Source organism: Grammomys surdaster, unplaced genomic scaffold (assembly GCF_004785775.1).
Source record: "Grammomys surdaster isolate TR1022 unplaced genomic scaffold, NIH_TR_1.0 191, whole genome shotgun sequence".
NCBI lineage: Eukaryota > Metazoa > Chordata > Mammalia > Rodentia > Muridae > Grammomys > Grammomys surdaster.
Window position 1 is genome coordinate 13949830 of NW_021604636.1, and position 24324 is coordinate 13974153.

The 24324-nt window shown below is 39.2% G+C and overlaps 1 protein-coding gene across 1 annotated transcript in view; it reads left to right on the forward strand.

Moving 5' to 3' along the window:
- Neb (nebulin) overlaps window positions 1–24324 on the forward strand; it is a 198940-nt gene that overhangs the window by 94131 nt on the left and 80485 nt on the right. The window contains exons 71-84 of the mRNA XM_028769166.1: window positions 3628–3735; window positions 4771–5082; window positions 6374–6577; window positions 7901–8005; window positions 9364–9471; window positions 10736–11047; window positions 12634–12837; window positions 13957–14061; window positions 14203–14310; window positions 14839–15150; window positions 15746–15949; window positions 16731–16835; window positions 17759–17866; window positions 19294–19605. Coding sequence (XP_028624999.1) covers window positions 3628–3735; window positions 4771–5082; window positions 6374–6577; window positions 7901–8005; window positions 9364–9471; window positions 10736–11047; window positions 12634–12837; window positions 13957–14061; window positions 14203–14310; window positions 14839–15150; window positions 15746–15949; window positions 16731–16835; window positions 17759–17866; window positions 19294–19605 — 2607 coding nt within the window. The remainder of the gene's footprint in view (window positions 1–3627; window positions 3736–4770; window positions 5083–6373; window positions 6578–7900; window positions 8006–9363; window positions 9472–10735; window positions 11048–12633; window positions 12838–13956; window positions 14062–14202; window positions 14311–14838; window positions 15151–15745; window positions 15950–16730; window positions 16836–17758; window positions 17867–19293; window positions 19606–24324) is intronic.

Genomic DNA, 24324 nt, shown 5'->3' on the forward strand with positions numbered 1-24324 from the left:
GTTCTTAGTCTGGCTTTTATACTCATCTTACTTTAGAAAGACAAATACAAAAACATCAGCCTTTACAGTCAATACATAATAAGGAAAGCATAATGAACTGAGTGCAGATTCCAAGAAACCATGTAAAGCCAGGTATGAAGGTAGTGAGTATCTTCATTCCAGAACTAATGAAAGAGGGAGGGGGGGCGGTGGATACAGGAAAATTCCTGAAAATTCCCTGGCCAGCTAGCCAGGCATACACACAAGATCCCATCTCAAAGAGGATAGAAAGTGAAGACTGACTACTCAAATGCACTATGGCATGTGTGTGCCTAGACACACACACACACACACAGGAGGGAGAGAGATGGGGGAGAGAGAGATGCATTTGTATGTACACACATACACAAAGATCCAAAGAGATTGTGTTCTCCATCAAATTAAAACTCCTTTTGAAATGCAGTCTGCGTGTTTGTTCACTTTGGTTACCTCATCCATAAAATCTCTATCTTGAAACTTTTCTGTGGTGGCAGAATGAGGTAAAATCAATGATACGGGCAGGATGGGAACTGGGGTCAAATAGCTGATTAGAAAGTTTTAATTTCTTTCTTTTACCCTCAAGTCACTGTGAAAATTAAATGTATTTAATATGTTTGAAACGACAAAGTTTATTAACAAGATCCAAATGAGAATTTTTTAATCATCCTTTTCAAAATTGCCAGAGGACAATGAAACAAATTTCTCTTGCCATTGAAGCTTCTTAGAAACATTAAAGTCTAGGAGAAAAATAATTCTCTTTGCAGTACTGAATTACTACTGCATAGATAGTTCCTTATTTGCTTTCTCTTATCCAAGTGAAGAATCTATTTGATTGATTCATACATACTAGTTCATTACATATTTTTACATTTTTCTTTTTTTCAATTTACTACATTTTTCATTTTTAAGGGACATTTTTCTTTTATTTAACAGTGAAATTTTAAGTTTTCACCCTCAAGACTTGATCAAGTTTATTATTTCGTCTGTATTAATCACCTCTAATCGTAATTAAGAGAGTCCTAAAGAAAGGACATGCTTCTTACATCATCTAGCAAAGACAAGTCAATGACACAGTGGGTATTATTCTTCCTAAGACATCAGAGAACAGACTCAAAAACAGACTTACCATAAATACCTGACTGGCCCCAGCTCAGCCACATTTGGGTGGGCTTCTCTGCTGGACCTGGATTCACTGACCCTAAGACACATGGAGATGATTTCTGTCCTAGGTTTTGATGAGGCTCCTGCTTACGTGAGGAGAAATGAAGTAAATTTTCCCTTTAGAATAGTAACAATATATTGGGATAGTTTTTTAATTCTGAAATCTCCAATTTGATTTACTGTCTTTAAAATGTCAAGCTATACCCAGCGGGGTTGGCTCACTCCTTTAATCCCAGCTCTCTCCCAATTTGAGAGGCAGAGATCAATCTTAAATCCCAGCACTAGGAAGGCTGATGCAGGCAGATCTCTGAATTTGAGGCCAGCCTGGTCCACAGGGTGAGTCCCAGAACAGCCAGAGCCACACAGAGAAGAAGCCTTGACTCAAAACAAAACAAACAAACAAACAAACAAAAAACCAACAAAAACAAAAATAAAGAAATAATGTCAAGATTATTTCTCCAACCGCTGTTTATGAAGATGGGGTTTCAGAATGGCCCTCTTGAATGGCTGTGAAAGCTGTCAGGGTCTTCCATCCCACTGTTCACTCCATGAGTGAACACACAACAAACGCACATCACCGTTTGCTCCTGTATCCTTATATCTATTCTAGTGCCCATGCATGTGTAACTTCCCAAAACAAGATTTGAAATTCAGCCTTGGAGGTAGTGAAAACTGCTCTCTGCCTTTGAAATGTTGGAAAAATTAAGGAAGTCTGAATTGAGGTGATGAGACAGATCCAGAACATCTTCCCTGTGCTACCATGAGAGCATACTTGAGCATTTATTCTGGAAGAGAAAACTTAATAGACGGAGTATATGATTTTCCAGTTATAAAAGAAATATTCTGAGGCTGCAGAGATGACTGAGTAGTTAAGGGTGCTGCCTGTTCTTCTAGAGGACCCAGTTCCAGCACCCACAGATTAGCTTACAGCAGCCTGTAATACCATGGGATCCAATGCCCTCTTCTGCCCTTCTCTAGCGCACACACACACACACACACACACACACGAGAGAGAGAGAGAGAGAGGGAGAGGGAGAGGGAGAGGGAGAGGGAGAGGGAGAGGGAGAGACATAGAAAGAGAGAAGCATGGCAAAAGCTAGGTGTTCACTGATGTTGATCTCATCATGAAACTTTCCTACAGGTTTTCAAAAGAGACAAATGCCACTCTAAAGTATCAAAACATCCACCAAAACCTTTGCCCAAGCGTGATTGCACAGCGACCTTATTTTTTAAAAGTAAAAGGCATATGTGTATCTCTAGCACGGCACTGTATATCAGTGCCGTATTGAAACAAAAATCTGACAACAGACTGTTTAAATCATCGTCATTTAATGTGCATTGTTGTATTATTCAGTAACTCTAACATGAACTGCTGAGTCCACTGTCTACATGGGATTTAGTGCTGCTTTAGACTAGAGGTATGTCAGCCTGCAGCTGGGGGAAGAGTCTGGTTTTTTTTACTGTGAAAACAGGAATATTTCCTAAATTTAAATCAAAATCATTTTCATTCAAAGTGCAGTTAGCTTGTCTAAGAAATACATCTCATTAAGAGTTCTAGTAACTTATTACTTTTTTATAATTAAAATTTGTTTACGAAAGTAAGTATTTTGCTAAGCATGGTGCACATACCTAATTCAACTTATCTCAGCACTGAGGAACATGAGGTTGGCAGATTTAAGTTCCAGGCCAGCCTGGGTTACATACTGAGACACTGTCATGAAATCAGAGGGTTGATTTTGATTTACTGATGACCAGTAGTTAGCCATGAATGTAAGAGTCTACATTATTTCAAAAGGTACAAAACTGGTCAAAATTTTTGTGAACAAGGAAAACAATAGAAACAATAGTGATGATATTTCCTCAGTTTTAAAGAAATAGAAATTTTTTGACTCATAAGTTTTTGGTATCTGCTGTCCTTGTGTCTGCTACAAGCTTCTAACAGTTGAGACCGATTGCTAATGACCAATTAAATATTAACAGAGGAACATCATTCACCAAATCTTATTGCAGCATGGTTTTGATTATGAACACATACTTACAGTGTTTTGTTATCTATTATACAATCACTATACATTGGACAATTATACAACTATGCTGGCAGTCAGGTAAAATTGTTCCTATTTCAAATCTAGAGTTATATAATATTTCTTGGCTGTTTTACGAAAGGAGTAAGTGCTGACTGCCTTAAACACCTGGAAACTGCTGACTTTGTGTCTAAAATCTGTCAGGATTTATGCAAGATGTGATGTTACAATTTACTGAATGCGAAATTTCCATTTACCGTAATAGCTTGGAAAATTCCTTTTTATTTTGTTGTTTTGTTTTGGTTAAGACAGCACAGTTCTATAGCCAAGAGCTGTCTTCTTTTGACACACATACACCCACCAACATATGGTTTTCAAATGATTGTGAGTTCTCCATCTAAACACGTCTTCCTTCTTTCCCCAGAGCCTGTATCGTCAAGCCATGGAAGAAGCTAAGAAGGAAGGCTATGACTTGAGAAGCGATGCCATTCCCATCGTGGCTGCCAAAGCTTCCCGGGACATTGCTAGTGATGTAAGAGCTGACTCTGAAACCAGTCAGGCCAGCTGTTGGCTTAGGGAATCATCTCTGTAATTCTGTAGGACTCCTCCTTTGAAGTCCTTACCACCCCTCACACAGTAGAGATGGGACAGTGGGTAACTCACTCGTGATCCCAGGCTCATGGTCTGCTTGCACTGTGTGCCTTTGATCTTGCTTTTTCATCTTTGTTAAATAGAGTAGATGCCTCTCAGTCAGATAGACTGGTGTTGAGCTGTTCTGGGATCCCAGGATACACTCAAGGCAATAAAGCCAGAAATGAACTAGGCTTATCTGAGTTTGCCCACACAGGAAGGAGGGCAGAGGAGAGCCAAAGGCTAAAGGTCCTTTTGTTCTGTGGGTTAACAAAAAAATCATTATTTCTGCACTCTAAAAGTGAAGATAACAGATTCCTAGACATGTTTAAAGTTACCCAAAAGGTAGGCATTTTAGTTATGGTCCGAAAAGGTGAAACTGACCATAGTAACTGTGGTGTACGATTCAGTAGAACTCAACATTTCCCCACTGTCGGGCAAAATGTCTCTGTAATTTTCTCATGTTATGAAACCAAAATGACACACTTACTGAGTAACTGAAATTGTCCATTTCAAAACTATGTCTCTTGGGTTCCATTACATTCCTGCAGGCTCTCTGTAGTTTGAGTAACATATGTGCTATATTTCTCTTCCTTTCCAAGGAAGAGAAACCTGGGAGCCATGTAGGCTCATGTGCAGGGGTGATCTCTAGCAGAGTGGCAGGTAGGACCTCTCAGACACTGGATTGGCTTGTAACTATGGCTAGGCAGCTTACTTTGGGGGTTGCTTTTGCTCAATTATTGCCAGCATATGATTCTCTGAGCTTGTAGAAGGAACAGTGGGGTTCTTCTTGCCCCGAGACATGGTATCACAGTATCTTGCTGGAAGAAAGTCCTTGTCCTGTGATTTCACAGAGGGCATCCTCTAGGGAGTGGCAGGCAGTGGTCCTCTCCATCTCCTCCTTCTTCCTTATGCTCTGGGCTGTGTCTTTTTTCAGTACAAATACAAAGAAGCCTATAGGAAGCAGTTGGGTCACCACATTGGTGCCAGAGCGATACATGATGATCCCAAGATGATGTGGTCCCTCCACATTGCCAAAGTGCAGAGTGACCGTGAGTATAAGAAAGAATTCGAGAAATACAAGACAAGATACAGCAGCCCGGTGGACATGCTTGGTATTGTTTTGGCCAAGAAATGTCAAACCTTGGTCAGTGATGTGGACTACAAACACCTCCTGCACGAATGGACCTGCCTGCCAGACCAGAATGATGTCATACAGGCCCGGAAAGCATATGACCTCCAGAGTGATGTGAGTATCCCTGTGATATGTGATATGTGAGCGTATCAGAGACAAATCTGTGACATTCTGATTAGTGACAAGGGCTTGGAATCTGTATGTCCCTAGAAGTATTCAATGAATATCTGAAAGGAGTTTCTCATTGGAAACCCCTCCGAAAGTTATGTGTGAAACAGGAAATAAATACTATCAACACTGTACAGAAGTTGAGTCCCCTAGTGATTCAGGCCTTTTTTGTCTGAATCAGCTAAAGCTTAGCCCTCAAAATAATGTTGCTGATCTAGCCATGGTGGCTCACACCTGTAATCCCAGAACCTTGGAAGTGGAAACAGGAAGGTCAGGTGTTCAAGGGTAGCCTTAGCTACATAGTAAATTTTTAAGTACAGCCTGAGCTAAGAGTCTGTCTAGGATGGAGGGATGGAGGAAGGGAAGGAAGGAAGGAAGGAAGAAAGAAAGGAAGAAAAGAAGAAAGAAAAAGTGAAAAGGAAGTATCACTGGTGAGTTTTTGCCCAGCAAAATAGAAGTGAAAAGAGAAAGCTAGAACCCATGTTAACAGAAGGCAACAGAGGTGGGAATACAAGTGCCTTGTTTAATATTACTTTAATAACTGTTTATTCTTGAATTTTATAGAAAAATATGAAAACATTCTTGCTTTTTCAAGAATCTTATATTAATAGTTATACTAATAGTTATCTTGTCCTCTCAGGAGTAAACTAGATAAATCCCTGGTCTCTTCACACCGGCACATTTCCTTTACTCACTTGACAGTTTGTGATTTTTAGAGATGGAAATAAAGGCAAGGAGTTTTATCATCTCCATATCTTGTGCCACTGGTCTGCTCAACATGGTTTTAATTGAAATAATTAGAAAACATTTTCCAGGGCTTAAAGAGCACTGGTTTCCTATGAAAGATCTTGTAAAAGTCTTAAGGACAGGATATTATCCTTTTTAAAAAAAAAAAAAAGAAAAATCTCTTCAGAAGTCTCAACAGAGTATTAGTCAGGGGCTTTGTGTCTGAGTATGCTGACAGCTTTTTCTGTATCTGCCAGCAGGAATTATATTCCTTTTTTTTTCATTAATTAATTTTTAAAGGTTTTTGTTTATATATATATATATATACATATATATATATATACACATATATATGTGTGTGTATATATTATATTATATATCATATATCATATGTCATATATTATATATTGAGCATATTTCTACCTTCTGTATTCCTGTTTCTTGAGTATGATGCGTTTTGGAATGACTCAATAGGAGAGTTAACATATCTTTCTTGTCTGTTGCTCTTCAGAATCTGTACAAGGCAGACCTTGAATGGATGAAAGGCATTGGCTGGGTTCCCATTGGTTCCTTGGAAGTTGTCAAAGCCAAGAGGGCCACAGAGATACTGAGTGACAACATCTACCGCCAGCGTCCAGACACACTGAAATTCACCAGTATAACCGACTCGCTGGAGCAGGTGCTGGCGAAGAATAATGCCATCAACATGAACAAGGTGAGTCTTCGTGTTTGCTGTGAAGCATCAAGAATTACCACAGGCCAAGTCAGAGACTCCGGCATGCCGTTATGCCGCGAAGATTGCTTTAAGGCTAACTATACCTTTTTTAATGATTTTAATTAGTATATTTTTTAGTATATGTTTTAGTAGCCCCCCATCTCTTCTACCTCTTTGTCCCACAGCCCTTCTTGTGCTATTCCCCCAGTCTCTCTTCTACTTTTGTGTGATGTGTTTTCCTTTTTCTTCCTGTCACTTCCTAACACTTTTCAGCCTTTCTTGGCCTTCTTTCTAGTTTTTGAAGGCTTTTCCTACATTTACACACGTTGATATTCTCTATTACACTTTATTTTTTATTTATTTGCTTACTTATGCTGTATGTGTTTGTATATACATACATAGCATGCAGAGGTCATATGACAACCTGTAGGAGTCAGTTATCTTCTTTTACCTTGTGAGTTCTTGGAATCAAACTCAGGTGGTCAGGCTTGGCAGCAATCGCCCTAATCCACTGAACCATCCTGTCAGTTCTCTCTCTCTCCCTCCCTCCCTCCCACTCTTTCTCTCTCTCTTTCCCTCCCTCTCCCCCTCCCTCCCCCTCCCCCTCCCTCTCCCGCTTCCTCTTACTCTCCCCCTCCCTCCCTCTCCCTCTCTCTCTTTCACACACACACACACACACACACACACAGAGAGAGAGTACACACTAGAGTCTACATATAAAACAAGTGGTTTTAAAATAATTCCTTCTGAGTTTAGAATACCTTTCTTAATATAAATCTTTTTCTACTGAAATATATGTATTACTTGGTGATACTTCAAAATATTAAACTCCTCGTTAAAATACTATGGAAAGGAGAAGTTGAGAGAGAAATGTTTTAGGGGAGGCCAACACATGCACACTTTCATTTTCAAAGAATTAATTTCAAACATTACTCAAAATACATATATACTAAATGTAAAGTCCGGCGTAATGGTCCATGCTTGTAATCCCAGTACTTGAGAGGTAGCGACAGGAGGATCCAGGTTTCAAGGTTTTATATATAATGGATTTGAAGCTAAACTGAGCTGTAAGAAACCCTGTCTCAAAAAATAAAAAGAAACAACGATTCTTGCTCAGACAAAAAATTTAAATACCAAAACCCAATTATACTTTGCAGAACTGTTAAATTCTTTAATAGTTGATAATGTGTTTATGAGGTATTTATTTATACATTTTTAATAAGGAACATAGAAATGTAGTTTTAATAAATTTAGTTCTACTTTATATCAAAGAGATCACAATCTCTTTGGACACCAAAATCATTTTTCTCCTTTTCTTAATAGCGTTTGTACACAGAAGCCTGGGACAATGACAAGAAAACCATCCATGTCATGCCTGACACACCAGAAATCATGCTGGCCAAACTCAACAGAATAAACTACAGTGATGTGAGTGTCCCTAGTTAAATGCTTTGACTAATTTATTACCTACCCTATAATGGACATTGTTGGCAAAAGAAACTGTTCATCCTTGACTTAATCTTGGGCTATGTGGTGGGTCCACAGAGAAAGCCAGCCCTCAGTTATCAGTCAGGAAGCAGAGTACTTACAGGGAAGTAATCTATCAGGGCCACTCCTCTCAAGCCTTCCCTTGGGTCAGCCATGGGTACAAGGGCCCTGTAGTCAGCTGCCACAAGTGTAGTCCTGTATCTGTAGATTTACCCCTGGCTTAAAGATACTGAAGAACACTACCTGTTCTGAAAGTGTATGGAGTCTTTTTATTGTTAACATTCCTTGAATTATATGTAACAATTTACATAGATTTAAGTTGTATTATGCTTCATAAGTAACCTGGAGATGATTTAAAACATATAGGATGGGCAGGTAGGGTAAGCCATGTCTGTAAATCCTAACACTAACACTCAGAAGGAAGGCTGAGGCAGGAGGATCATGGATTTGAGCATGCTCTGGGCTATATAACAAGGTCTGGGACAACCTGAGCTTTTTCAAGACTTAAAAATGGAGAGCTACACTGAGAGATGTGCTTAGGTTCCTGTCCCCATGTGCATAAGGGACTTGAGTGGCAAAGGACTTCTTGGAGCAAGAGCTCTTAGAACAAACCCTTCTCGGGCACTGAGGTAAAATTGTATTTTCTGTGAATCCCTATGTTCTTTCTCTGGTTTCCATTTGGTATTACTGCAGGTGTTTATCTGGACCAATATTTTTATAATGGCAATGTCTCCAAATCAATTATGTTCCACTATAGTAGTCCACATGCACTGGGTTTCCCCCCACACAAAGAAAAACACCCCCCCAAAAAAAAAACAAATATATTCCATTTTAAAAACAATTTTCTTATTCTTTCTCCTTTCATATCAAGATAGCATTTTTTTTTCTGGCAATTATTCCAAATCAATCATATTCCACTACAGTAGTCTACATGCACTGCATTTTTTCCAAAAGACCAAATATATTCCATTTTTAAGACACTTTCCTTATTCTTTCTCCTTTTATACTAAGATAAGATGGCATTTTTAATATTCTGAGACACTAGTAAGTGCTGGATTTTTATATGTGCTCCTTTGGGAATATATAATTTCTGCAACCTCCAAATGTTGGTGTACTTCCAAACATTCTTTAGATTTCCCAGTCAGGAAAGCCTGACGTTTTGCAAATCTGTAGGCTGAGAAGCTATCAGAACATTTAGGGGATTCATTTCAGTCACTGAAATGAGGACAGAAAAAAAATTAACAGAAATCAGCCTCATTTCTTCTGAAGGGAATGGTGACTAAGGGCTCTTTCCACAGAAACTCTACAAACTGTCTCTGGAAGAGGCCAGAAGGCAAGGCTATGATCTGCGCGTGGATGCTATTCCTATCCGATCAGCCAAGGCATCAAGAGAGATCGCTAGTGATGTAAGTTAAATGTTTTTAAAGACACATTTTTTTCTTTAAAACTGTTATCAGCTGGAAACTTTCAGAGTGTTTCTTGTCAGAACTTGCTTGCAAGTCCAAGTTTCATCTCCCTTTGGTGGCTTCCCTCCAACACAAAGTTAAAGGTTGGAATAGGTGGGTGAGGTGGTGATGGTGAAGAAACTGGCCCATTATGCCTGTTAATCAGGTAAAAAATATCACTTTTTAGAAGTGGAATATTTTTAAAAAAGACTTGCTGGTTTGTTTCATCTTGTTTTCTGGTACCGGGGATGGAACCCAGGGTCTTACTCATACTAGGTAATGACTCTGCCACCAAGCTGTGTCCCAGGCCTTTTATTTCTGAACCTCAGAAATTGAGCAGTAGTTAATCCAGATGTTACCTGACATTACAGGTAAATGTACCAATGTGGGTGTGGTCTTTTTCCTGTGGCATCCACAGGTGGCATGAAAGAAGTTTTGGTGGAGGTCATGGTGAATGATGGCCATGGTTTAGTCTTTTCATCCTGTGTAACTCTCAGTGAACTTCTCTTGTGAGAAGCCCCTGATGTTACTCGACAGACTATAAAGCAAGTGGGCCGCCTTCTCAGCATTCATTCACCTCTTCTCTCCTTTTCTTGTGCATAATCAATGCCTCTGTGCTCGGTGCATCCTCGAAATACAACCTCTTCCCCTGAACCAATCCCAAATCCTAAAATGATTCTCCGTTCATTCATCACTGTGTTCTCAGTTGCTGGGCTGGGGTACCTGCTCTCTGACCCTCATGGTAAAGTGGGCCATGACACATTACTTTTCATCTTTAAAAGTAGATAGATTCCAAGCCCCAAGGCATGATTCTCCTGGCAAAACTTCAGTAATGTTGACAGGCTAATAAGGAAAATAATTTCTTGACACATAAACTCTACCTAAATGTGACGCATGTACTTGACCAAGGAATTCATTCCATGGTCTAACAACAAGAAAGATATTCTAAACTAATCTTAATGGTTTTTTAAAAAATCTATATCTTTACTTGTGAAGGAATTCAGTATACACTGGATAGTGTAGTTTAGAGAAAGGAAGAAAACAAAATACAAGAAGACCTGCAGTCCAGGCTCTGCCCTGCTACAAACATGGAGCATGGCCATCAGGATGCTGTTATATAAGCAGGGTCAGTGATGCTCATTGTCCTGCTGTTTGATATTAGTGGGAAAAATGCACAGTAGTGTGTGTTCTTTTTCTCAGAGTCACATACCTTTTCTTCCTTCAGTACAAGTACAAGGAAGGCTACCGCAAACAGCTGGGCCACCACATTGGGGCTCGGAATATCAAAGATGACCCCAAGATGATGTGGTCCATACACGTGGCCAAGATCCAGAGTGACAGGGAGTACAAGAAGGACTTTGAAAAGTGGAAGACCAAGTACAGCAGCCCAGTGGACATGCTGGGGGTGGTGCTGGCCAAGAAGTGTCAGATCCTTGTAAGCGACATAGACTACAAGCATCCTCTCCATGAGTGGACATGCCTGCCTGACCAGAATGATGTCATTCAGGCACGGAAGGCCTATGATCTCCAGAGCGATGTGAGTGAATCTAATGTTCTAATAGTTTAGTGGGAGATACTAAATTATCAGTGTTATAGAATCTTTGGGAAGTCTAATAAAACCCATGAGCCATTCTCAAGGCAATGTTATAAAAATCGTAAAATAAGCATTGGGCTCCAAGGAAACCAATCATATTAAGAATGATTATGAAAAATATTAAACCAAATCTCAAGTATGGTAATATGTATAGTTATTTGTTAACATATTAAATAATTACAGCCATATATATTAACAAGCTCTGTGTATAATAACTAATTCTAAAGACATGTGAAGAACATAATATTTTTAATGGTTTATTTTATTTTTGTACATTGATGTTTTATCTGTATATATGTCTGATTGAGAGTGTTGGATTCCCTGGAACTGGAGTAACATACAGTTGTGAGTGACCATGTGGGTGCTGGGAATTGAACCCCAGCCAGGCCTCTAGAAGAGTAGTCAGTGCTTGTAGTTGCTGAACCATGTCTCCAGAGCACTGAGCATAAAATATCTTAAGAAATATGCAACATCTACAATAATACAATAGTGTCTATAACATCTGTTGTTTACTCAGACACATGTACTATGGCTACTACTGTAATCTGTTGTGTGTACTTTTACTTGTACAAATGTTGTTTCAGTTAGATATTAGTAAAAACTCGGATGCTAGATTTAGTTCTGTCTGAGCTCATTGATGTCAGGTTAAGAACTTCTGATATAAAGCAAACTGCTTTTCCAAGAAGATTGATTATATGATTCTTTTACTGATTCCCTTTTTTTATATGAGACATCAGTAGTAATTTCTGAATGAATGTTTAGGAATACATCATGCATATTTTGACCAATTTTCTAGGAAATGAAAAGTTATAATGACCTAAAACCAAAAGAGACACTTCTGTTGCCAGCAGTAGGCAACCTGTGGCCTCTCAGACACCGCCTTATTGGTTTGTCACTTCTTATTTTGGCTGAACTCTTACTAAATAATTGCTTTTGCAAGAGTCATAAAAGTAATGGTATTGTTAAAAAAAAACTCTTTGAAAACCATAAAAATAAAATGTTGCTGCACTTCTTGTAAGAAAAGTTCTCCTACAGCTGATTATTTGAATTCAATGAATAAAATGAATTCTAAGATAAGTACAAAGACCCAGGCTAAATACAAGGAAAATATGATTCAGAAGAACGTACATAAAAAACATATGAAAATACTACTTTTATTTGCACAAGGAAGTATATTTATTCATGAAACTCTCTGTGAAGGCCACGGCTGAACAAGGTAGGAGCCCACTGTGTTTGAAGAGGATTACTCCCACATGGGGAAGACTGGGCATCACATCAGGCAGCAAGTGCCTTACTCTAGAAGTCAGACAGTGATTTCCTTAATGTTGTTTTGTACTACTGAAATCAAATGTTGAAAACAGCAAATATCAGCCAAGTTCAAAGACAAGAATATAAACCATTTTTAACAAAGATGGGTCTTCCTAAAAATCGTACACAAATATGATTTAGTAGTTATTTGTATGTCTTTCATCAAAGTCAGAGGCCAGGATGACGAGGTAACGTCTGAACGTTTGACACTATCTTTGCAGGCTGTGTACAAGGCAGATCTTGAGTGGCTGAGAGGCATTGGATGGGTTCCCATTGGCTCTGTAGAGGTCGAGAAGGTGAAGAGAGCAGGTGAAATCCTGAGTGACAGGAAGTATCGCCAGCCTGCAGACCAGCTAAAGTTCACATGTATTACAGACACCCCAGAAATTGTCCTGGCAAAGAATAATGCCATCACAATGAGCAAGGTGAGTCCTTAGCGATTTTCTGCCACCTGAGTCAGGCCTCCCAGGGACTTGGTTTATGGTGTTGGAAACAGCCTGATGAGCCAGGGAGCAACTGTCAGGAAAGGGTCTACTTCCTCAGCTTCCTCAGCCTCCTCAACCTCCTAGCTACTCCCTGTGCTTTTCTCCAACTATGCCCTCTAACCATGTATATATATGAAAGCCAAGCTTGAAGTGATCTCCTACACCAATCTCCATGCCCTCTGACCTGCCCTGCATGGACCACCAGCCCAGCTGGTGGAGCTCTTGGTCCATGTTTCATGTAGCAGCTTAGTTGTCTCTCTTACTCTGCTGACTGAGACTGTGAAAATCCACTTTTGAAACTGAGTTGTTATTGTTGCTTACGTATTAGGACACAAAATAGAAGAGGATTTTCTACAGACTTCCATCTATCTGTTTATCCTTTGTCAAATCAGTAGGTACATTACCATTTCATTGAGTTGAACTTATGTGAATTCTCCTAATCTACCTTTCTTTCAGTCATTCTGGAAGTGAGAGAGTTTATAGAATAAAACTCCGGAAACTATTTCCACCACACCATACCCATCCAGAACAACTACAAAGAAGAACACACATACACAGAAAGAGACAGAGAGAAAGAGAGACAGACAGAGAGACAGAAACAGAGACACAGAGACTGAGACAATCTACTACCACTCAAGGCGTTTTACATATTATAATCTCTTAATAATCACCAAAAGATACCATTATCCACCTTTAAATAGGACCGTGAAGAGTACACACCCTTCTCAAGAGCACTCAGCTTATAGTAAGTCAGGTTGAGCTTCATCCTCCAGCTGACTTCTCTGAGTTTGATCTCTGCTATATTGCAGATGTGTAAACCAATGTTCCTCCAGATGTTTTTTGAGGAAGATCAAGGTTTCACTGGGTGAAACTGATTCATAATTAGACCATTGCATTGGTTTAAGGGAGCTCTAGGGCCATGTTCTAGTGGTTTCAGTGTTGCCATGTTTTACTGATTGCTACCTAACAAGGCTTTATTTGTAGTAAAATTAGTGACATTTGACACTAACTGTAACATTACTGGCTTCTGCAGAAGGTTTTATTCTTCCTTTTCCACAGCATTTGTACACAGAAGCTTGGGATGCCGACAAAGCCTCCATCCATGTCATGCCAGACACCCCTGAAATCCTGCTGGCCAAGAGCAATTCTGCCAATATCAGCCAAGTAAGAGCTGTCTTAGGCATTGCTTAAACCTTCATAGAAACCATTAAAATAATTTTCTGCCTTAATAGTGTCTTCTCTGGGAGTGGCCTGCTGGGTTTCTAAAATGGTTCCATTTTCTGTTGTATTTTCCTTTCCATCTAGAAACTATATACCAAGGGATGGGATGAGTCAAAGATGAAGGACTATGACCTGAGAGAGGATGCTATTTCCATCAAAAGTGCCAAGGCCTCCAGGGACATTGCCAGTGATGTGAGTTCCTTCCCTTTAGATCCTGTGCTTTCCATAGTGCTGAGCATCCAACAGTCTGGCTAGTGGACCACTTTATAATTGCTTCTATGTGCATTTCCCCAAACCTTTCCCCTTGTTTTTGTAGAGAGTACATTTTGGAATTAAATTTGCTGCAAGGGAAAGTTCTCAACAATGAGGATGTATCGATCATTCCAGTCTTTTAAATTAAATTTATTCTATATAGTGTGTGTGCCTGCATGTATGTCCATATAACATGTGAATGTGAACGCTGTGTTCAAGGAGCCCTGAAGAGAGCAACAGACCCTCTAGTGACTTGGTATGTAGGTGCTGGGAAGAGCATCTAGTCTTCTGGAAGAGCAGCCAATACTCTTAACCACTGAACCATCTCTTCAGCCCATTGTTTTCATGATAGCATAAAAATATAAACATTGTACTGGGCTGTCAGAAAGCTGAGGTTTAAAATTCTTGTACAATTCATGTGACTTAAACCTGTTTTTTTTTTTTCCGAACCTGTTTCTGGCATTTTAGTACAAATATAAGGAAGCCTATGAAAAACAGAAGGGCCACCACATTGGAGCCCAGAGTGTTGAAGATGACCCCAGGATCATGTGTGCTATGCACGCAGGGAAGATTCACAGTGACAGGGAGTACAAGAAGGAATTCCAGAAATGGAAGACCAAGTTCAGCAGCCCAGTGGACATGCTGGGCTTGGTGCTGGCCAAAAAGTGCCAGACTCTGGTCAGCGATGTGGACTACCGCAACTTCCTGCACAACTGGACTTGCCTGCCTGACCAGAATGATATTATTCAAGCAAAGAAGGCCTATGAACTACAGAGCGATGTATGTAACATCAACTTGGGGAAAGAGGATGAAGGAGGCGGGAATATTTGTTAGTTGTTCAATCAGGGCTCCTGGGTATAGATATGTGCCCTATGTACAACCAAGGGAAGTGTCATTCACACTGTTAATACCTAGATGAAAAACTCTACTGAGGCCATATCTTTTATTTCTAAACAATTTTTATATCCTTTGTAATTTCTAGCAAATCAAACAGATACAGTAAATCTGAACATTTAAGTATAATTATTACCAGTTCCAAAATGGTATATGAGTCATTTGTCACAAGATTAAAATGGAAAGAGATTCAACAAAAGTTCCCTTTAAATATTTTCAGTTATGTAATTGTTTTAAAAGTTCAAATAATTATATTGTGGCATTCATAAATACTATTAACATAGAAAATAGGAATAACTATGCTTTTACAAATCACTTTTGTCGTCACTATTAAAACCCCTGAAACCTGTGAGAATGAAGTTCTTCATTGTGTAGAAAGAACATTCCCCTTGCTTCCCACCTCTATCCTCAAACCCTTGGGTTTTCAGCTAGCAGGGGGTGTGTCTAACATTCAGAACACTTTGGTCTGACATCTTGGCAGAGTGTGTACAAAGCAGACCTGGAGTGGCTGCGTGGCATAGGCTGGATGCCAGAAGGCTCCGTAGAAATGACCAGAGTGAAGGGCGCTCAAGACCTTGTAAATGAGAGACTGTATAGGACACGACCAGAAGCCTTGAAGTTCACCTCCATTGTCGATACTCCAGAAGTTGTCCTGGCAAAAGCCAATTCTCTGCAAATGAGTGAGGTAAGAGCCATCCAACTACTGAGCATCCATGTTTCTGGACACAGTGTTCAGATGACGATAGAGGAAGCTGAGGAAACAGAATGTTCTCTTCAAAGAATTTTATTGAGGGTGCAAGTCTGAGGGTCTCTTGACTAGCGTAATGCAGTCACATTGAAAGTAGAACTCTGACGGGGAAACGTGTCTTTCCCTTCTCACAGGGACTTTGAAGTACTAAACTGAAAGGTCTCACCCTATAGCAATTTAAGGAATTAAGTATTTAACTCTTATTAATACTAAGTCATGGAACATAATACTATGTAATAGTGTAGCATTGCATGAGTCAAGATTTCCCAGAGAAACTGATCCAGAGGGAGCTATCTACAAATATATATGTAGAAAAAGAAATTACAACTTTAAGAAATTGGTTCATGTCCTTACGTAGGCTGGCAATTCCAGAATCTGCGAGATAGATTAGCAGGTTAGAGACCCAGGGAAGAATGACAGCTCCATGTTGGGTGGTCTGCTGACAGAGTTCCTTCTTGATGTGAGAGTATTACAGCCTTCAACTGATGGTTGAGGCCCATCCACACAATGGGGAGCATTTTGTGCTATTTGAAGTCTACTGAATAACGTCAGGCTCTATGTCTGAATACCACTGTTTATTCAAATTAAAGCATCACATTGGCCATTATAAGTACATATGGAAACATTTGATTTTAAACAAAATTGTTGCCAAGGCTTAATGTTTCAGATATCTATTCTCTGCTGCTGAGTTAACGTGATGTTCCTTTTTGGTCCACAGAGGCTGTATCAGGAAGCCTGGAATAAGGATAAAACCAACATCAGCATTCCCTTGGACACTCCAGCGATGCTGCAGGCCCAAATCAATGCCTTGCAGATTAGTAATGTAAGAGGAATAAGCATGAAGTGCAAACAATTTTATCTCCTAAATAATGAGTAATGCGCATGGATTTTAGTGCTATATTTTTTCCTTAGCATCCATAGATAGAAGTTCTGTCTTTTAAGAGGTTAGCAGAGCTGCATGGCTGAGTGCCTAGTCTCTAGATGGTCTCTCTCCAGCCTTGCAACCATCTTCCCATAGCCAGTGTCTGTGACTTAATTACTTATGTGTTCCTGGAAGTAATTAAATCCTAGTCAAACACCTCCATGCTCAACAGCATCTCCTGTCTTCTGATAATATCTTTTTCTTTGACATCGCAAAGTCAAGTGATAGACAAGGGAAATTTTTAATTATATTCAAAGAGCAAGAGATAATGTCACATTCCTTCATCAAAAAACTGAGCATTGGGAAGTGATGGTGCACACCTTTAGTCCCAGTTCTGGTGAGGCAGAGGCAGATGGATGGATCTTTGTGAGTTGGAGGCCAGCCTGGTCTCCAGAGCCAGTCCCGGAACAGCCAGGAACACACAAAGAAACACTGGCTCAAAAAGAGTGATGGGGGAGAGCAGGAAAGAGAAGAAAAGAAAGTCTGAGTTAAAGGGCAAAGGGCAAAATGAAAGGAAAAGCCTTGACAGGTCTTCCTGAACCTTCATAAAGCATCCCTGGCTTCTCCATGCACTTGGGCAGGAGAACACAAACACAAATCCAGTTGTGATGAAAGGAGATGTTCAGTCATTGGTACAACTAGATGTTTAGCTTTAATTTTTACATCAGAGGTTTCCTCTACTACAAAGTAAACATCCAACAGCAAAGGACCCCAGAGATGAAGGTCTTTCTTACACCCCCTTTATATCATGGGTTATGATGTCTGGTATGTGTGCTATGAGTCTCTCTTTATTTACTAAACAAACTTGTGTTCTGGCTCATTAGAAACTCTACCAAAAAGACTGGGATGAAGCCAAGCAGAAAGGCTACGACTTAAGAGCAGATGCCATTGAAATCAAGCATGCCAAAGCATCCAGAGAGATCGCCAGTGAGGTAACTTCCTTCTGTTTGTTTTGGGGTTTTCTCCTCTGTAAAACAAAGGCTGTTTCAAGAATCGTGTTTTCTTTTCATAATCCATGCAAACAATCACATTTTATCTTGGGCTGAAGACATTCTCTACTTGAAATATTAAAAGGGATAAAAAATGTTATAGTTAAAATAAGTGTAGATATAATTTCTGCGTTGTTTATCAGCAACAAAAAATCATAAAAACACTTTTAAAATGAAAATTCAGGAACCAATATAATGTCATTTTATCCCCCGAATATTTCTGACGCTCTTCACAGTATAGGTGATAATCATTCTGTATACCACTTAAGACATGAAATCATGTTTTATATCAAATATGTTATGCTAGAGGCTTATGTATAATACCTCAGCAATGTTGTCAAGTTCTCTTCTTGCTAATGTAAAACTCACTAACAGTAATGTAATTATCCTCTAAACTGTCCCATGTTCCCAGCTCCAACTCTTAAACACTCCTTCGTTTAGCTGGGCATGCTGGCACATGTCTTTAATCCCAATGCAAAATGCAGACAATCAAAATGCAGAGGCAGGTGGATCTCTGAGTTCAAGGCTAGCCTGGTCTACAGAGTGAGTTCCAGGGCAGCCAGAGCTACACAGAGAAACCCTGTCTCGAAAACAAACCAACCAACAAAAACAACAACAAACCACTCCTTTCTTTCTCTGGCCCTCTCTATGCCTCATCTATATACACAGCTGCTTCTTCTTCCTGTTTCACCTCTTAACCACCAGTACCCACACCTTAATCCCAGTTTTCTCCCTGTGATCCAAATATTTCCAAGTTGTCTAAACACAAGAAAGAAAAGGGCACCATCTCCCTCCAGAGCTTATCAGGTGAAAGCTCTTGTCCACAGATATCTCTTGCTTTATGAAAAATGTATACATTAATTCCCATCTCTAAAATCATGCCTACCTGAGGTGCCTTCAGCATCCTGGGGGTCTGTCTGACTGAACCCTCCACCTGCCCAGCAATCTTATACCTTTCTTTTGAATTATAGGATATTGTAGGATCTATCTCACAACACCAAGAGAATTAACTGTGATTATAATTTCCACTGCTTATTTTTGAATGTAAAAAAAAAAACAAAAAAACAAAACAAAACAAAAACCCCATCAGTTTGGTATGGATAATCCTCACATACCTGAAGCTCTTGTAGTAGGTCTGGCAAACAATGTTTGCTCAGAATGGCTAGATTTTTATATTATTTTAATTCATCATAATGTTTTCTTCCTGATCCATTCATCTGCCTAAAATAGTCCTGATTTCTTCTAAACTGAAATATATAATGACTTCCAGCGTTGAGCCAATTTGCATTAAGATTCTGAAATTACTTAAAGAAAAATATAAATATATTATTTGTCTTTTCCTCTGATTTTTTTTTTCTTCACGATTTTAGTACAAATACAAAGAAGGTTACAGAAAGCAGCTAGGCCACCATGTGGGTTTCCGTAGCCTGCAAGATGATCCCAAGTTGGTATGGTCTATACACGCTGCTAAGATCCAGAGTGACAGAGAATACAAGAAAGCCTATGAGAAGTCAAAAGGCATTTACAATACACCCTTGGACATGATGTCAATTGTTCAAGCCAAGAAATGCCAAGTCCTGGTTAGCGACGTTGATTATCGTAATTACCTGCACCAGTGGACGTGCTTGCCGGATCAGAATGACGTGATCCAGGCGAAGAAAGCCTACGAGCTGCAGAGCGATGTGAGTGTGTGTTAGCCTCCAGGGAAATGGAATGTGTGCATTTAATTGTAGCATATGCTCCAGATGCATCACTTAGGCAGCAATCTTAACGGGACATAAGGCATTCTGCACAGCCCATGGTAATAATAGAAGCCATCCTGACATTGTCTATCTTGTGAAGGCTTCTTGTTGATGATAGCAGGATCCTATTCACCAAGATTTAGAAAAAAAATTAGTCTTACTCTATGTAATTAAATAGAAAGTTTCAGCCCCACTTTTCTGACCTTTGAGTGATCTGATCTCCACATTTCAGAAACAGATCAAAGGATAAGGAAATATTAGTTTAATTCAAGTGATACATGTAGAAAATAATATGGAGCTATGTCCTTACTATACATACATCTAAAGGGCACCTTCCCTAATATTCCTACAGCTGTTTGTCTCAGTGGCTCATGAGAGACACACTTCAAGTACTAAGCACAATTCTCAACCTAGTACAAAAGCAAAACTATGCGCCGTGACATCTGTCCTTTTACCCATTGCTGTCCCTCATTCCACCAAGTGCCACTTGTGAGCTATGCTCTAGTTCCCACAAGAGACTGAGCTTCTCCTAAAGACAGGTGGCAGAGACATAACATGCAAAGATTCAAGTTTAATCTAGATGATGTCTGATTGACTTGAGCAGGGCTTATTGTGGTCTTCCAAAGTCAAGTTCTCCTGGCTAACCTGTGTCTTCCTACTGTGTTTCTCTCCTCCATACAGAATGTGTACAAGTCAGACCTGGAATGGATGAAGGGTATCGGATGGTTGACAGAGGGTTCCGTGGAGGTGATGAGAGTGAAGAATGCTCAGAATCTTCTGAATGAAAGGTTGTATCGTATAAAGCCTGAGGCCTACAAATTCACGAGCATTGTTGACACTCCAGAGGTGATCCTGGCGAAGACCAATGCTTTGCAAATCAGTGAGGTAAGCTGGTGTGGTTATGCTTCCGAGACAAAGCTCAGTCAAGGGGAATTTGGTTTGCGAACTTCAAATTGCCAGTACCACAGGAAGTAAGATCTGGGGCACAGCTCAGTCCAGATGTTCAGTCAGTTTGCCATCTCTGTCAAGACAACTGGGTCCAGATTCTGACATACATTTTAATTGCATTTGAAGATGCAAACTGAAATGCTGTTTAATATTTTAATCATAAAATTATCACCTATTTATGACTATTTAATCAGAACATAGGCGGAGGAGTCCCAGAGCAGTTCCATCTTTAGACATCATAACAGTTATTTTGGCTATGAAAGCAAAGTCCTAATTAGTACTGTATGTTATCAGAACTTCTATAATATAGACTTAAGAGTCACATAGTTAGATGTGGTAACTGGACAAGAATTTGTATTACCATATTTAATTCATATATTGTATTATATATGAATAATTCATGAAGTTATTTGGTATTTGTAAATAAAAATTATATATATGTATATATATACATACATATATATATATATTTATGGAACAGCCAACAGTAATTTTTAATTTTAATTATTGTGATTTTCTAATCCGCCTTACTGTTACTTTTTACAATTACCAGCCATTGTATCGTGATGCCTGGGACAAAGAGAAGGCAAATGTGAATGTACCTGCTGACACACCAGTGATGTTGCAGTCCAAACTGAATGCCATCCAGATTAGCAATGTAAGACTCTCTAGGATTTGGTTCACAGAAGTCTGTCTACCAAACCTTTCCTTCCTGTGTATCCAACAAAAATTAAGCAAAAAGCATGATAATTTTATTTCTAATTTTTAAGACACTAGAAGTTTGTATGCATCTCTCCACTTTTTGCAGTATAGACATATATCCTTGTTGGAAAGGCCTTGTTAAAAAGGCAATAGTTTCTCAAAACTAAAACAAAATATAACCTAAAGGTATTTGTAGCGTAATACTTGGTTTTCCCTTTCAGTAAATGATCATTGTTCTTTTTTCCTTTAAATGCCAACAAATGTTTTGTGATTTTTATTTTACTTTATTTACTGTCTCTGAAATTTCTGTCGTAAAAGAAATTATTGGAGATTCCTTTACTACGAATCACTGAAAATGCATGCGAAATCAAATTCAGTGTAAAGCTTGCCTGTCCTGTAAACCTGAAGGAGATTTATGAACAGCAAAACAGTAGCAGTTCATTTTCTACAACCTGTAACATTGAGTTTTATTGTCAGTATAAAATGCTACTTCCTGATAATAGCTAGTCTTGATCTGTAATGCTGACTCGGCAGCTCCCTCTTCAGACTGACTGTGGCATTGCAATCCCCATTTGCAGAAACACTATCAGAAGGCTTGGGAAGATGTCAAGATGACGGGTTATGACATCCGTGCAGATGCCATTGGGATCCAGCATGCCAAGGCTTCTCGGGATATTGCCAGTGATGTAAGAGCACTTCCTTCTCCAGGTTCAATACACTGACTTGTAGACACATAGGGAGTCTGACTTAATTCCTCAGAGATTAGAATAGAATGCCAATAATTTTTTCCTAACATATTATTTTAAAATTCCAAATTCCAGAACAACTTGTTCAGTGCTTTTAGAAGGTCCCAGCACATGTACCTCGTTCTACAATTCCTCTATTTATATATAAAATTTCTTTTCTCTTCGCCCCCAAATCTTTTCAACACTAATTTATTTATAAGAACAGACATTTGTTGGGTTAATAAATATAGAAAATTTTATTACCCTGAAGTGTGACACATATACTATTTGTGAATACTTTGAGGTAGTCCAGGGACAAGTATTTTTTAGTACTGAAATTTATTTTACTATGACAGACATATCCTCTATTTATGTTATACATTTAAAAGTCAAAAGTCAATGCTATACATTTATGTCATACATTTAAAATGTATGTTATACATTTATTTTTAAAAATAAATTTACAATTGAAAATAACTTTAAGCAATTAATTTCATTTAAAGTGACAGGCAATAAGTACAGGGCTGTGGTTGTTTATGACAAAACATCAGAAAGTAGCTAACAGTAACTGGACTCTGGGGGGTGCTGATGAGGCTTTCGGGGAGAGATGTCCAGGAGACAGATGTTATCTTCAGGGTGTTCACAGTGTTTCCAGACATGCACTCTTAGAAAGTAAATTGATATAACAAACAGTGCAAAAAATTACAGCATAAACTTAGAGGAAAAATGGTGTCTAAAATAAAGGTGACCCAAGAGAGGCAAGATTGTTGTCAGTGGAAAAATACTGTGTGTAGGAAAAGCAAGCATGGGAAACCTGATCTTCCTTCTTGGGCCCACATTTCCCAGTACCTGTACAAGACTGCTTATGAGAAGCAGAAAGGCCATTACATTGGATGTCCCAGTGCCAAGGAAGACCCGAAATTGGTTTGGGCAGCAAACGTGTTGAAGATGCAAAATGACAGGCTGTACAAAAAAGCCTACAACGATCACAAGGCCAAGATCACCATCCCAGCGGACATGGTGTCCATCAACGCTGCCAAGGAGGGCCAGGCGTTGGCAAGCAATGTGGACTATCGGCAGTACCTGCACCAGTGGTCTTGCTTTCCTGACCAGAATGATGTGATCCAAGCCAGGAAAGCTTACGACCTGCAGAGTGATGTAAGTGTCCCCCAGGAAGAAAGCCTTCCATGGCTTGGCATTCTGACACCTGCCAATGCTCTAGAAAGCCTAACTCTCCCTGTATAAGCACACCCCTTTACTATTTTGCCAGAGTTATTGATTGACTATGTTGTGGCTAGATTTGTTTTGGGAGTTTCTAATTTTCACCTATAAAATGCTACCAAAATTTTTCTGGAGATTTGCTGAGGTGTTTAACACTTATGGTTTGTTCAGTGAAAGAATATCCATGGCCCTTCAGCTGTATACTGAAGAACAGTAGAGATGACTTCCTTGGAATTAGTTTGAAAGATTAGGGACATGCTCCGAACTCACTCATGAGATGTTCTTGGCATCAAAGTGTTTATCTTAGCCAAGACATTTTTAGATTTGTTCATATGCCAATTCAATTTTTCTAAAATGATAGAGTCTATAAGGTTGTGTGCTTCTTTTTTAAATTATTAACTTTTTCATTTTATGTGTATGGGTGCTTTGTCTACATATATGTCTGCACACCATGTATGTTCCTGGTGTCGACAGAAGCACTGGGACTAGAGATATATAGCTTTCAGCTGCCATGGGGGTGCTGGAATTGAACTTGGGTCCTCTGGAAGAACACCAAATGCTCTTAATCACTGCCTCATCTTTCCAGCCCAAGGTTAAATATTTCTTGTGTAGAATGGACATCTTCTTTTACTTTTCTGAACTTGGCTTCCTTATAATTCAAACTATGCTTATTAAATATTGAATGTGCTGTTGAAGGTAGTGTGCCTATAAATGACTTGAATGGCCTGGTGGCAGATGTAGGCCGATTTTATCGTAAACTGCATTAGTATATTAAGGTATGTGTTTGAATCAAAGTTTTTAAAAATGGGGCAGGGAACCGTGAATTTTGGAGCCATCTTATGTAAAGGCTGCAAGTGCATGATGTCATCCTTTTGAGATTTTTTTCTAGTATTTTTTGTCTCTTAACTCCCACTTGGCATTTGTGTCCCATAGCTAGTTATTAAAATACCATTTCTAACCAGTAGCTTTTTATGTTAATTGCTGGTGTTTTAACAGTAGAACAGTTTAATCTGTTTAACTTGTATATGTGGCATGATAATCAAGAACGTGCCAGATCCTGGTT